The 14,179-nt window shown below is 34.2% G+C and overlaps 1 protein-coding gene across 3 annotated transcripts in view; it reads left to right on the top strand.

The window, feature by feature from the left end:
- The window catches only part of EYS (eyes shut homolog), a 743,667-nt gene that overhangs the window by 53,182 nt on the left and 676,306 nt on the right, over positions 1 to 14,179 (top strand). For all 3 annotated transcript variants that reach the window (XR_008916582.1, XM_056818439.1, XM_056818440.1), the window contains exon 4: positions 9,682 to 9,821. Coding sequence is in view for 2 of the 3 variants with exons in the window: in XM_056818439.1 (XP_056674417.1) it covers positions 9,682 to 9,821 (140 nt within the window). In the remaining variant the exon portion in view is untranslated. The remainder of the gene's footprint in view (positions 1 to 9,681; positions 9,822 to 14,179) is intronic.

Raw genomic sequence — 14,179 nt, 5'->3', positions numbered from 1 at the left:
TTATCTTCCATTTTAGAGTAATAGAAAAGAAAGATTATGAATTCGACCTTGCCTTGTAAACAAGAAACTATTTAGGCCAAATGTTCTGCATGTTTCTTGGTGTGCAGAATACACATGCAATTTACATCCCAGTACTATATCATATGATTTCTTGACCATCAGAGCTGTAGCTACTATGCTCCTGAGGCAATGCACCATTCTTTCTGTGACAGAGTCGAGGATAGAACTGTAAAACTCAATGGCCCTTAGATTTAAGCCAAAATACTGTGCTAGCATTCCAGAAGCGATGCCTTTAGCTTCATGGACATACAAGTGGAATTCTTTCTTATAATCTGGTATTCCCAAAGCTAGAGCTGATAGAATAGCTCCTTTCAACTGTGACAAAGCATGGAAATCTTCTTTGATCAATTGCAATGATTCTTTAATTTCTTTCTTTGTCAAATCAGTTAAACATCTGGAAATATGAGAATATCCTACTATTTGTCTCAAGAAATCAGCAACCCCTAGAAAAGCTCTAAGGTCTTTCTTAGTTCTGGGGATACCTAGCTTCTATATGTCTGCTATTCTTTTATTAGAGATTTTCCTGGTGCCCCCCTCCAGGACAAATCCCAAATATTCTACTGCTGGAAGGACCCACTGAATTTTCTTTTTTGAATCTTTATGCCCTCTCTTATGAGGCTCTATCAATAATTTCTTTGAATCCTCCAAACATGTTTTTGGGTCAGGTGATGCTAGCAGTAAATCATGCACATAGTGTATTAATCTGCTATATTTGAAAGTTATGGTGGCTAAATCTCTCTGTGCAGAAGTTGACAAAATATTGAAGCAGACTCACAACATCCTTGCACTAATCTGGTGTAGTACAGCTGAGTTTGTCCTCATTGGAAAGCAAAAATATTTTGAGAATCAGGGTGCAACAGTATGGTGAAGTAAGCATTGCTCAAGTCTAGCACTGTGTACCACCTAGCTTCTGAAGGTATTTGGGTTATTATATCATTTGGCGAAGGTGTGACAGTGTGTCTTTTTCTTACAAAGTTAAACAGCCCTAAGATCCATGACAAATCTCCAAGCTGGAGTGCCATATTCATTCAGCTTGTTCTTTTTAATAGCTAGAATTGGACTATTGTATTCAAATAAAATAGGTCTTAATATGCCTTGTTTTGGCAAACTATTTATGACAGGTGTTATTCCTTCTTTTGCAAATTTACTTAATTTGTATTGGTATCTTAGGCATTATTCCTTTTCTGACCCCAATCCTGACTGGTGTCACCGACTTGATGCTACCCACATCATTTTGATGTTTTGCAAACACCCCTTGTGGTATATCTTTTGGTACTTCATACATATAGTCATTCTCGATCACTGAGAGACTACTACTATATACTGTGACAAGGAAATCACTTTAAAAGACTGATATATATTAATTTAAGGTCGCCAAGGAATTCAGCTATGTAATTCCTAAATGAAAACTCAAGTCAGCCATCAACCTTTTATTGAGTTTAATTACAAACAAGAGGAAGAAAGGAATTAGAGATATAGAGAGAGAGGGAGAGAGAAAGGGGAGAGAAGGGAATAGGGCTTAAATACCCCTTCTGTTTAGGTTGGGCCAAAAGGCCCAAGCCCTTAGATAGCTGAGGCAAAGAAAGGAGATCAGTCCCTATTACTCACGTGACCAAAATGGAGAAACAGTCTCAATGGCCTCCACCTCCAGCTTCCTTCAGAGCAGCACAACCTCTCAGAGCCAAAAAACTCTCCAACCAACCCTCACCGTCCTCAGACCCCACTATCTTTAAGGAAACCATCCAAGTTCCCTCCCCTCAGTTCTCACATCTACCAATCACTGTCCATCATTTTCCCTGTGCCACTGGTGGCTCTAGCTTAACCCAGGACCGCCCAGAGGTCTGTGGCTTTGCACATGTCTGTTGAAGGTCATTTTCTCAAATAATTAAATCTTGATCTTTTGCTACAGCCCTTCCTAAATCCTGTTACCCTGAGTAGGGTAGAGATTGGAATAATTAAATTTTGATCTATGCTGCAGCCCTTCCTAAATCCTGTTAGGACTGAGTAGGGTGGAGATTGCAATTTCCAAGACCTGGTTCTGTCATTCCAAGTATCTCCATTGTATCAATTCTAAAATCAATCATGACTCAAAGAAATTCCTGTTCTATGCTTAAGCAAAGGTCAAAGCCCTTCCCATTGTTCAGCAAAAGGTTTCTGTCCTAAAGTAATCTTAAGAAGGGAGCAGGAGGAACCTCCCATGCCAATGGGGTTCATATTCCAATAGAGTTCCCACTCTCAATAGGAAATTTTTCAAGTATGAAATTTCCCAATGGTGAAATTTCCAACATTTATAAGTCTAAGAAATTTTAAGGTTTACAATACTATATACTTCATACATAGATATTAAATTTTGAATTTTCTCAGGTTCTTCTTCTAGTTGTTCTAAGTCTAACAATGGGTAGTGTTTTAGTGAATTTTGGGGTAAATGCAAGTAAATTTTCCCAGATTTTTCACATCGTAAAGTAGCTTGAATCTTACACAAAAAATCCTGTCCTAAAAGGTTATTTGGACATGAGAGAATTAATAGGAAAGTATGATATATGGTGAGAGGACCCAATTTGACCATAGTGCTTTTAAGCTCAGTGACCTATTGTATCTATCCCGTAGCTCCAGCTACAGAAACCATACCCCCTATGTTGGTATCCCCTGAACATGTCTTTAGGACATATTTTGAAGCACCAGTATCTAAGAGAGCTTTATAGTTTTTCTTTCCCACTTTAATCCATTCATATGGTTCTGGCTTCTGTGTAGCTAAGGCATTTATTGTTATTGAATCACTGTGCATTTCTTACTACTTTCAGCCAGCTGTATGGTTAAATCAGTTAAATCTTCTTGATTTAAATCATTTCCTATGAAATCTTCATTTGAGGTTGATTGTACTATATTCTCTACTACATTGGACAATGAATTCAAATCAAATTTTAAGTTCATATAATTTTACTTGACCAGACCTCCCCCCTCCATTTGGAATGTTGGTTTTGAGTCTGTCATTTGAATCCTTGGCTGTTCTTTCAGGTTCTAAGTCTTTAATTCCACTCATATGTTCAAATTTAACTATTATTTCACCTCTATTACTTTGAATATGATTATTATTTTCAAATGTAATATCAGCTTCATTTTTATCAAATTTTGCATTGTCTAAATCAGTCATTGCAGGATGGAAAGTTTCATCTTTGGGATTCAGATGAGATTTTTTTGTTTGTTTGTTTGTTTTCCCCTAAGGAGATCTGTGCCATATAGCTTTTTGAAGAATTAACTGTGTTTTGTAGGGTTTTAAGCAAATCTATGAATTTTTCCAAAGTATTTACATCTCCATTAACAGTAAACTCATTGGTAACAGTAAACTCATCATCTGATTTTCTGTTAGTCATTTTGCTTCAGGGAATTGACATTTTGTTTCTCTGTATCTCTCACTAAGTCCTGATTGAGTTTGTTACTTTTTCTAACTTTTTCTTTTACAAAATTCAATCCCTGTGCCCAATCTGCACTGAAAAAAGTTCTCTAAGTATGTTTTGACTTGATTTCTACTTTTTTCATGTGTGGTTACTACACAGTTTTTCTCTAAGTCTCCTATCTCTGTTGTTATTTGAGAAATGATGTCTTTAACTTCTGCATCAAGCTGTTTTACTTTTTTCTGTCTATCATGTGGTTTATTACTTGGATTGCCTTTCTCCTCACTCACAGATTTAATTTCTTGCAATCCTTTCTCACTGTTTCTCATCTGTTTTCTCCTAAGTTTAATAGAAGCCTCTTTTTCACCAGTTCTTCTATCTCTGTGTACCAAACTACATACATTATAATCCTGACTTCATAATTTCCACCTAACTCACTGTTTCTCATCTGTTTTCTCCTAAGTTTAATAGAAGCCTCTTTTTCACCAGTTCTTCTATCTCTTTGTACCAAACTACATACATTATAATCCTGACTTCATAATTTCCGCCTAACCATATCTGAATATTTCGGCTAAGCTCCTGATTTTATAGCATCTTTCATTCCTTCCAAGTCAGTTGCATGTTGTATGGATTTCAGCATACAATACTCACAGCATATAGGGTTTTGCTTAATTTATTTCACTTTTGTGCTTTTGTTGTTACTAACTTCATATTTTTTTTTTAGAAAACAGTCTTTTATCAGGTGTCCTGTCTTATAGCAGAAAAAAAAAAAAACCACATTGCCTAGTCTCTCTCTGCCCATTTCTTGGCTTATAAACAGTTTTGGGGTATGTCCTAATAGTATTCAACTTTTTGATTTCTTCAATCTCCTTGTCTCTTAATTTTTTCTGTGATACTTCTAATTTTTCCTTTAAATCTGCCAACTGTTTACTCTGATCTGAGTGACTCTCAAAAATGTATGATGCAGCCTCCCATAATTCGATTAAACTCACAGTGTCATATTTTGAAAAATAATGTTTGAAAAAGTTTTTTGTGTGGTGTGCATCATTTCAAAAATTGTCTCCTTAAATGCAATATACACTCTTCTGTGTTTGTTTCTAAACCCATTATAGATTCAGCCATTTCAGACAGGCAATTTCAGACAGTAAGGTGGATGTTCTCCTTTATTTTGCACCAGTCTGTCAAATTTCCCCCATGCATTTGGTTTTGAGCAACACATTTTTATGGCTTGGAGCAAGTCCTCTCTGCATTTCCTCAGGTAGGTCATCTTGATGGGATTAGAGAAATCAAAGTCTTCCCTTTGCTCCTCCTCTGTAGGCTAACTTGTCAGATTGTTTTCTGACCTATTTTTATCAATGAATTGGCGATGCTTATGGGGGCTAAAAAGTTCTGCCAAAAGAAATTCCACATACTGAAAATCGGCTTAAAAAACTTGGAAAGCACCCTTCAGCTCCTTATGAGTTTTATAGGGCTCATCGATAAATTTTGGGAACCTTTTCTTCAGGAAATCTAATTCCTGGGTAGTAATCTGCCTATGAACCTTTGAGTGTAACACACCAGGTGTATTTGAAACCTTGGAAATGTCTTTGAGTGGAAAAATTTTCTCAGCTTCACTATTTGCCTTAATATCCTTGTCACTGTCATTGCCCTGTGCATTGGATTTTGCTTTCTTGGTCTTTCTGTTTTTCTCTTTGGGTGCATTATCTGCCTGACCATTTCCCTTATCCTTTATCTGATCCAGCCCTTTTGCCTTCAGAATTTCTTCAAACATGTTCTTAATAAAAGTCTCCAAGTTTGTATCTACTACCATGGTCTGTGCTGTATGTTTAGGAATCACAAATGTGTAAATGCTCTTAAGGTAGGTCAGTGTCTGTATTGAAGCCATGGAAATGGTGTAGATCTGTGTTAGAATTTGCCAGAGAATGTTTTCTTTTTGAAATGGCAACTGGAGTATGAACATAGTGGTATTGTGAATGTATTCTAACTGAATCTACTAACATGTTAGTCATTTTGCTATATAAGATATTATAAATCCAATAGCCTACAATAGCTGCCAGTACCGCTACCTCACAGATCACTTGCTTGAACATCTTTGCTTTCAGGAATTGTGAAGTTCGGTCAATCTGGGAGCCAAATTGTAATGTCATAATAAGGGACTATATTGATTGCTAATTGATAACTAAAGATCAGGCAGTTATTTTCTTTATCCCTCCCTTCCTTCCTTCTCCTCCCTCTTCCAGCCTCCCTCTTGCCTCCCCCATTTTGGTTATTCTCCTTCTGGTTTCTTTAAATCAACTCAGGGTTGAGTTTATGATATTTCAAATGAAAATACTTTTTTTCTTCTTCATCTTAAGTAAGGGGTTTATTTGGGCAAGACAGGAAAGGATAGAAATGGAGGTAAGAGGGTTGGGAATTTCCCTAATACTACAGAGTCTTAGGTTGGAGGATGTTGGAATATAATTCAATTGAGAGAAATGGCTGATAGGTCTGGAAGTTCAGTCACTATCATCAACAAAGCAAGTCAGAGAGATATCTGGACTTTTGTCTTTCTTCAGTCTTCAATTCAGAGAGAGGAAACCTCCTTCTTCCATCTTTCAAGGTAACCAGGGTCCACCAAACAGCTTGTTTGCCTTTAACTGTTTCTCCCGGTAACATTCCAAATCAGAATATTTTCATTTGACTGACAGGTCATCAGTCTCAGTTGTTCCAAACTCTGGTTGCATGCTTTTCCAATCTCTCTCTCTTCCACAGAGATCACAGACCAATTAATTTGTTGGCTAGTGCAAACCTAATAGAAATATTTTTTCTTCCTCAAAAGCCAGTTTCTTATAATTTTTAATTGCCACACTAAAAATTTCTCAGAAATGTTTACTTCCTAATCTCTTAACTAAATATATCTCTCTCTAACTCCCTAAATCAGTCAATATTATATATGTATATATATTCATATAAATGTATGTATTTACCATATTTGCACAATCATAAAGAAGCTCTAGTGGGCAAATAATACATCTTTTAGATATTGAAAAATGTTTCACATTTTGGGGAGTGGGCAAGAGAAGTGGGAGATATCCTCAACAACTAAATATTATTAATTAACCAAGTATTATATCCTTTATGAAAACAAAACAAACAAGACAGTCTAGTTAATTAATTTGTTCATAGTTAACATGGAATATATAATTTCTTGTAAGACTCAAGGATGGTATACTTTAAATTTTTAAATAGTTTTATATTTATTAAATACTCTAGAATTAGTTAATGTTTCAGAAAACATTTTGAAATTTTGATTGGTTGTTTAAGTTGTCAAGGTTAAGTTATTTATGTAAGGTCATTTTCATTAGTGAAAGACATGTATAGAATATGTTTACTATGGCAGCTGAAAGCCTCATTTATTTAATGTATTACTGTGTATATTGAACTTGCATCTAAAAGATATTTGTAGAGTTCAGTATACAAAAGATACCACAGAATAAATGTATTTAGAAGATCTAGTCTTTGTTGTTCAAGAGGGAATAAATATGTATTTAATTATTTTATTTTAGTTCTGTTGTAAACATCCCACTGTTTCCAATTCTTTTCTGATACTAATGTGTTTACCTTCAGTAAATCATTGAAGAAAAACATGTTGGAACTGGAGATTTAAATAACTTCATTCTAAAACAGTTGTAATTTAATAGAAAAACAAGATTCCAGTGAAATGAGTTCATAAAATCTTAGATGCCAAATTGGTAAAAAAATAAACAAAAAAACAAACAAACAAAAAACTTTCAAATTTAAATATGTAAAGAAATTATTTACATTAGCTTATTTGAGTATAGGAGGGAACAATGACAACACTTATTCCAGGTCTTTGGGTTCCAAGAAGAGAGTTACTTTAGAATTGTAATTTCACAGGGCAAATGATAGACTCCAATTACACATGGTTTCATGTCAAATGCAAAATTAGAAAAAAAATAAGTTAATTTGTTTTTTATTGTTGTTGTTTTTTTATTATTATGAGCATTCATGTTTCACATTGAAGCCCCAAAGTAATAGCTGACTAGGTATTGGAACTATAAGGCCATTATCACCATCTTAAATTTATGGCATAAATAGCCTCTGACAACTCCAAATTAAGTTATTTCCCTATTAATTAATGTGCATGAGTTTGTCATCAAGGATATTATTTTTATAAAAGCTATGAAAATATTAGATTATGTTGTTTGCCAACAAAAGAATCAGTAGGATGAGTTTAAATATGGAAATTTTAGTTGTAATGGTAATTATTTTCTCCCTAGAATTAAATAATTGGCTTGACAATTTTTTAAAATGACTATATAATTTGTATATGGAAGGAACATTAGCTGGTCTAATTTATACTATTATTTTACAGATAAGGAAATTTGGAAAGGTTACATAGCTTGCCTAATATCACATAGATATTGAACTGCAAAGAAAGCTTTTGGACTCAGTTCCTCACTATTGCAGACAACTAGTAGATGACATCTTTAATAAAAAAGCAAAGAAATGGAAATACCAATAAGGGTTTTGCATTAGGTCATGATTATTGACTACTATAATTAAGTACAAATCACTATTAAAGCCAATTAATAGATACTTGATTAAACCTTATAATTCCATCATATTTACTTCTAAAAATGTATACAGAAATTCATATAAAACAAGTAAAAATGTGGGGGAAGAGTAGCAAAGATAGTTGAAATGAGGGTTTATCTTTGAATTTTATGTAACAGAATAGTATGATTTCTACACAATAATTTATGGGGTAGGGAACTAAAAGGGACCATATATTAAAAGGACAAGAAATAAACCATTCTAGATAGTTATATAGAGGGGTTAAAGAAACAGGTAGCAAACAACAACAACAACAACAACAAAACTATGATTAAATGGTAGGAAACACATTTTTCATATTTCTCAAATTTAATTCATCAATATTTGGCAAGTATTGCCTATTTTATGTGTAAAATATAATTTCTTTAGCAAATTTTATAAGAAAAATATAATCTAGTAAGATAACATAAAATAAAGAGAAGAGAATTCAAGTCTTTGAAGTCTCTTCAAGTTCTCATATTCTATGAGTCAGATTATATATCAAGGTTGAAATCAATTTGCCAATTCTCATTATCCATTATATGATATTTATTTAAACTTTTATTCAACCTAAAGTCATTCTTCCTCAATGATACTGAGTGTAGTTGTAGAATAATATAACAGATTTATGAAAAAGATTTTATTGAATGTTCTTATTTATTCATTGACTGAAATATAAAACTACTCAAGATATAAAGATAATTTATTTTGGCTTGTTGCTGATTATACAAAATATCTAAAAATTCATTATTTTGAGTGCTTTGTATGTGTAAATGCAAATGCATTCATAGGTGTCTCAAGAGTTAGAGTGATCAACATGATAAGTATATTGCTTGTCTATATCATTATTGCTAGTATCCTGGATTTGAATGTCACTGTGTAGTGGTACTCTACCTCTGAGATTCTCAACATGCCAAGGTGAAAACAGATTGGATTGAATAAACCAACCCAAAGTGTGAGTAAGTTATTTTCTTACCTAGATAAAAAGTTATGAGGTGATACTAATGGGGAGAATCAGAACTGTATATGTTATATTGGCAATTTCACAATGGAAATATCACTGCATTTAGGAGAAGGAGGACTTGGAATCAAATCCCAGCACAGTTCTTTGCTATTTATGGGAATTTTGACAAGTCATTTAATGTCAATTTCCTCATCTTTAAGCCTCAACTTCCTCATGAGTAAAATTGAGGGATTATGCCATCACAGTTTTGATTCTATGGTCCTATGATTTCACCTTATATTAAATTATCCTAACTTCTTAGGTAAATTATCAATGTGATTATTTCATTCATAAAGTTTTATAATCTCAATATAGTTTTCTCATGAATAAATCATATTGAATTAGTTACATTAAGGTGAAAAAACCTTTTTTTCAATGAAATATTAGATTTCAGCAGTCAGAAGCTTAATAGAAGTTTTTTATGTGAAGTGCTAAAAAATTCCCTACCTTTTTGTTGCTAACTTCTTCCTAAATATTAATACAAATATACTTTTAAAAAGAAATTATACTCTGTATGTTTTAGTTGTAGATCTCCTCTTGGTTACAATGCCAGATTCTGTGAAATTGAAATTAATCACTGCTTAGAAAACCAATTTGGTGATTTTGCCTAAGCTATTTGTACAATAACAGGTGTGGGTGTCTTCAAGGAGGTGATGGATTCTTCTGCGGAATAAAGACAAATATGTGTGTGTCTGAGACCTGTAAAAATGGAGCTACCTACATGTGTTTAAATGACCATGTCTTCTGGCAGTGTGACACTGGATTTATAGGTAAGTGTTTTCTTAGATATCTCACTTTTCTTTTTTTAAATTTTTTCCTTTAAAACCTTTACCAGAATTCTATGTTAGAATTGATACTAGGTATTGGTTCTAAGGCAGTAAAGTGGTAAGGGCTAGACAATGGGAGTTAAGTGACTTGCCCAGGGTCACTGAACTCAGGAGTGTCTGAGGTCACATTTGAACCTAGCACCTATGATGTAGAGGTCTTTAGGTCTTTAGGTCTCTAGGCCTGGTTCTCAATTCACTGAGCTATCCAGATGCCCCAACTGTTTATCTTTCTTTAGAACAGGTTACTGAAATATTTCTTTGCCATCATAAATCTAGCTAAATTATTGGCATAATTTTTTGACTTTATTATTTTTTAAAAAGCAAATACCTTGATTTGCAAAAGCCATTTTCACTTCTCTAATACTTACTATGCATGAAAATGAAACCTAGAATGCTGGGCAGCACTATGGAATGGCAATAGCCAAGGGTTTCACAGAAAAATAAGCAGTCATTTCATGAAGGAAGTATGCTTTATAAGCACTGCACTGAAGATTTGGCATTGCCTGTCTAGACAAATGATCTAATTACATTGTTCTCTGCTTTAAAAACAGAACTTGGGTGTTTTCCTTTTTCTATGTAGTTTGATGCTCTTACATGAAAAAGAGGGGTAAAGGGAAGAATGACTGAAAAATAATTCGTCTGTTAAGTTATACTGGGAAATATATAAAGCCTGTTAAAAATAACCTATTTTTTTGTAAATAATATTATCAAAACTTGCCCATTAAAAAAAGTACTCTTCTCATAGCAATAACTATGCAATATATTATATTTTTATTATAATATCAATTTTATTTTATTTTAATGTATTTTTATTTTACTTTAATATAATTTTGTTTTAATATATATATTTATTGATTATGTGATCATCTCTTACCTCCACCCTCTCAGAACTGACAAGCAATTCTATTGGGTTATATATGTATTAACACTCAAAACCAATTTCCATATTATTCATTTTTATAAGAGTGTATTCTTATAAAACCAAAACCCCAAATCATACACCTAATACAAACAAGTCATAAATCATGTTTTCCTTCTGCATTTCTACTCCCACAATTCTTTCTCTAATGTGGACAATATTCTTTCTCCATTAGTCCTTTGGGATTGTTCTGGATCATTGCATTGCTATTAGTAGCAAAGTCTATTACATCCCACAATGTTCCAGTTATCTGTATAAGGTTCTCCTGGTTCTGCTGACTTCACTCACATCAGTTCATGTAGGCCCTTCCAGTTCTCATAGAAATCAAGATATTCACCATTTCATATAGCATAATAATATTTCATCACTTATTTTTGTACAAATAGTTCCTTTTCTATTTTTAAAATCTCTTTGGGACACAAACCTAGTAGTGGTGTTGCTAGATCAAAAGGCATGCATTCTTTTTTTTTTTTTAAATATATTTTATTTGATCATTTCCAAGCATTATTCGTTAAAGACACAGATCATTTTCTTTTCCTCCCCCCCCCCCTAACCCCCATAGCCGACGCGTAAGTCCACTGGGCATTAGATGTTTTCTTGATTTGAACCCATTGCTTTGTTGATAGTATTTGCATTAGAGTGTTCATTTAGAGTCTATCCTCTGTCATGTCCCCTCAACCTCTGTATTCAGGCAGTTGCTTTTTCTCAGTGTTTCTACTCCCATAGTTTATCCTTTGCTTATGAATGGTGTTTTTTTCTCCTGGGTCCCTGCAAGTTGTTCAGGGACATTACACCGCCACTAATGGAGAAGTCCATTACGTTCAATGATACCACAGTGTGTTTGTCTCTGTGTACAATGTTCTCCTGGTTCTGCTCCTCTCGCTCTGCATCACTTCCTGGAGGTTGTTCCAGTCTCCATGGAACTTCTCCACTTTATTATTCCTTTTAGCACAATAGTACTCCATCACCAACATATACCACAGTTTGTTTAGCCATTCCCCAATTGATGGGCATCCCCTCGTTTTCCAGTTTTGGGCCACCACAAAGAGCGCGGCTATGAATATTTTTGTACAAGTCTTTGTGTCCATTATCTCTTTGGGGTACAGACCCAGCAGTGCTATGGCTGGGTCAAAGGGTAGATATTCTTTTAGCACCCTTTGGGCATAGTTCCAAATTGCCCTCCAGAATGGTTGGATCAGTTCACAGCTCCACCAGCAATGAATTAATGTCCCTATTTTGCCACATCCCCTCCAGCATTCATTACTTTCCTTTGTTGTTATGTTAGCCAATCTGCTAGGTGTGAGGTGATACCTCAGAGTTGTTTTGATTTGCATCTCTCTGATTATAAGAGATGTAGAACACTTCTTCATGTGCTTGTTAATAGTTTTGATTTCTTTATCTGAGAACTGCCTATCCATTTCCCTTGCCCATTTATCAATTGGAGAATGGCTTGATTTTTTGTACAATTGATTTAGCTCTTTAAAAATATGAGTAATTAAACCTTTGTCAGAGGTTTCTATGAAGATTTTTTCCCAATTTGTTGTTTCCCTTCTGATTTTAGTTATATTGGTTTTGTTTGTACAAAAGCTTTTTAGTTTGATGTAGTCAAAATTATTTATTTTACATTTTGTGATTCTTTCTATGTCTTGCTTGGTTTTAAAGCCTTTCCCCTCCCAAAGGTCTGACATGTATACTATTCTGTGTTTACCCAATTTACTTATGGCTTCCTTCTTTATGTTTAAGTCATTCACCCATTTTGAATTTATCTTGGTGTAGGGTGTGAGGTGTTGATCTATTCCTAGTCTCTCCCACACTGTCTTCCAATTTTCCCAGCAGTTTTTATCGAATAGTGGATTTTTGTCCCAAAAGCTGGGATCTTTGGGTTTATCGTATACTGTCTTGCTGAGGTCGCTTTCCCCCAGTCTATTCCACTGATCTTCCTTTCTGTTTCTTAGCCAGTACCAAATTGTTTTGATGACTGCTGCTTTGTAATATAGTTTTAGGTCAGGGACTGCAAGGCCCCCATCATATGTGTTTTTTTTCATTATTTCCCTGGATATCCTTGATCTTTTGTTCTTCCAAATGAACTTTGTTATGGTTTTTTCTAAATCAGTGAAGAAGTATTTTGGTAGTTCAATGGGTATGGCACTAAATAGATAAATAAGTTTGGGTAGGATGGTCATTTTTATTATATTGGCTCGTCCTATCCATGAGCAGTTAATGTTTTTCCATTTGTTCAAGTCTAGTTTTAGTTGTGTGGCGAGTGTTTTGTAGTTGTGTTCATATAGTTCCTGTGTTTGTCTTGGGAGGTAGATTCCTAGGTATTTTATTTTGTCTAAGGTGATTTTGAATGGGTTTTCTCTTCCTAGTTCTTGCTGCTGAGCTGTGTTGGAGATATATAGAAAAGCTGATGATTTATGTGGGTTTATTTTGTATCCTGCAACTTTGCTAAAGTTGTTGATTATTTCAATTAGCTTTTTGGTTGAATCTTTAGGATTCTTTAAGTAGACCATCATGTCATCCGCAAAGAGTGATAACTTGGTCTCCTCCTTGCCTATTTTGATGCCTTCAATTCCTTTATCTTCTCTAATTGCTACTGCTAGTGTTTCTAGTACAATGTCAAATAGTAGAGGTGATAATGGGCATCCTTGTTTCACTCCTGATCTTATTGGGAATGCATCTAGTTTATCCCCATTGCAGATGATATTAGCTCTTGGTTTTAGATATATACTGTTTATTATTTTTAGGAATGACCCTTCTATTCCTATGCTTTCTAGTGTTTTTAATAGGAATGGGTGTTGTATTTTATCAAAGGCTTTTTCTGCATCTATTGAAATAATCATGTGATTCTTGCTAGTTTGCTTGTTGATGTGGTCAATTATGTGGATGGTTTTCCTAATGTTGAACCAGCCCTGCATCCCTGGTATGAATCCTACTTGATCATGGTGAATGATCCTTCTGATCACTTGCTGGAGTCTTTTTGCTAGTATCCTATTTAAGATTTTTGCATCTATATTCATTAGGGAGATTGGCCTATAGTTTTCTTTCTCTGTTTTTGACCTGCCTGGTTTTGGAATCAGTACCATGTTTGTGTCGTAAAAGGAGTTTGGTAGAACTCCCTCTTTGCTTATTATGTCAAATAGTTTGTATAGTATTGGGATTAACTGTTCTCTGAATGTTTGATAGAATTCACAGGTGAATCCATCAGGCCCTGGGGACTTTTTCTTAGGAAGTTCTTTGATGGCTTGTTGGATTTCAATTTCTGATATGGGATTATTTAGGAATTCTATTTCCTCTTCTGTTAGTCTAGGCAGTTTGTATTTTTGTATATATTCATCCATTTCTCCTAAATTGGTGTATTTATTGCCATATAATTGGGCAA

This window comes from Monodelphis domestica, chromosome 2, assembly GCF_027887165.1.
Source record: "Monodelphis domestica isolate mMonDom1 chromosome 2, mMonDom1.pri, whole genome shotgun sequence".
Taxonomy (NCBI): domain Eukaryota; kingdom Metazoa; phylum Chordata; class Mammalia; order Didelphimorphia; family Didelphidae; genus Monodelphis; species Monodelphis domestica.
This window is presented reverse-complemented; position numbering and strand designations above follow the sequence as displayed.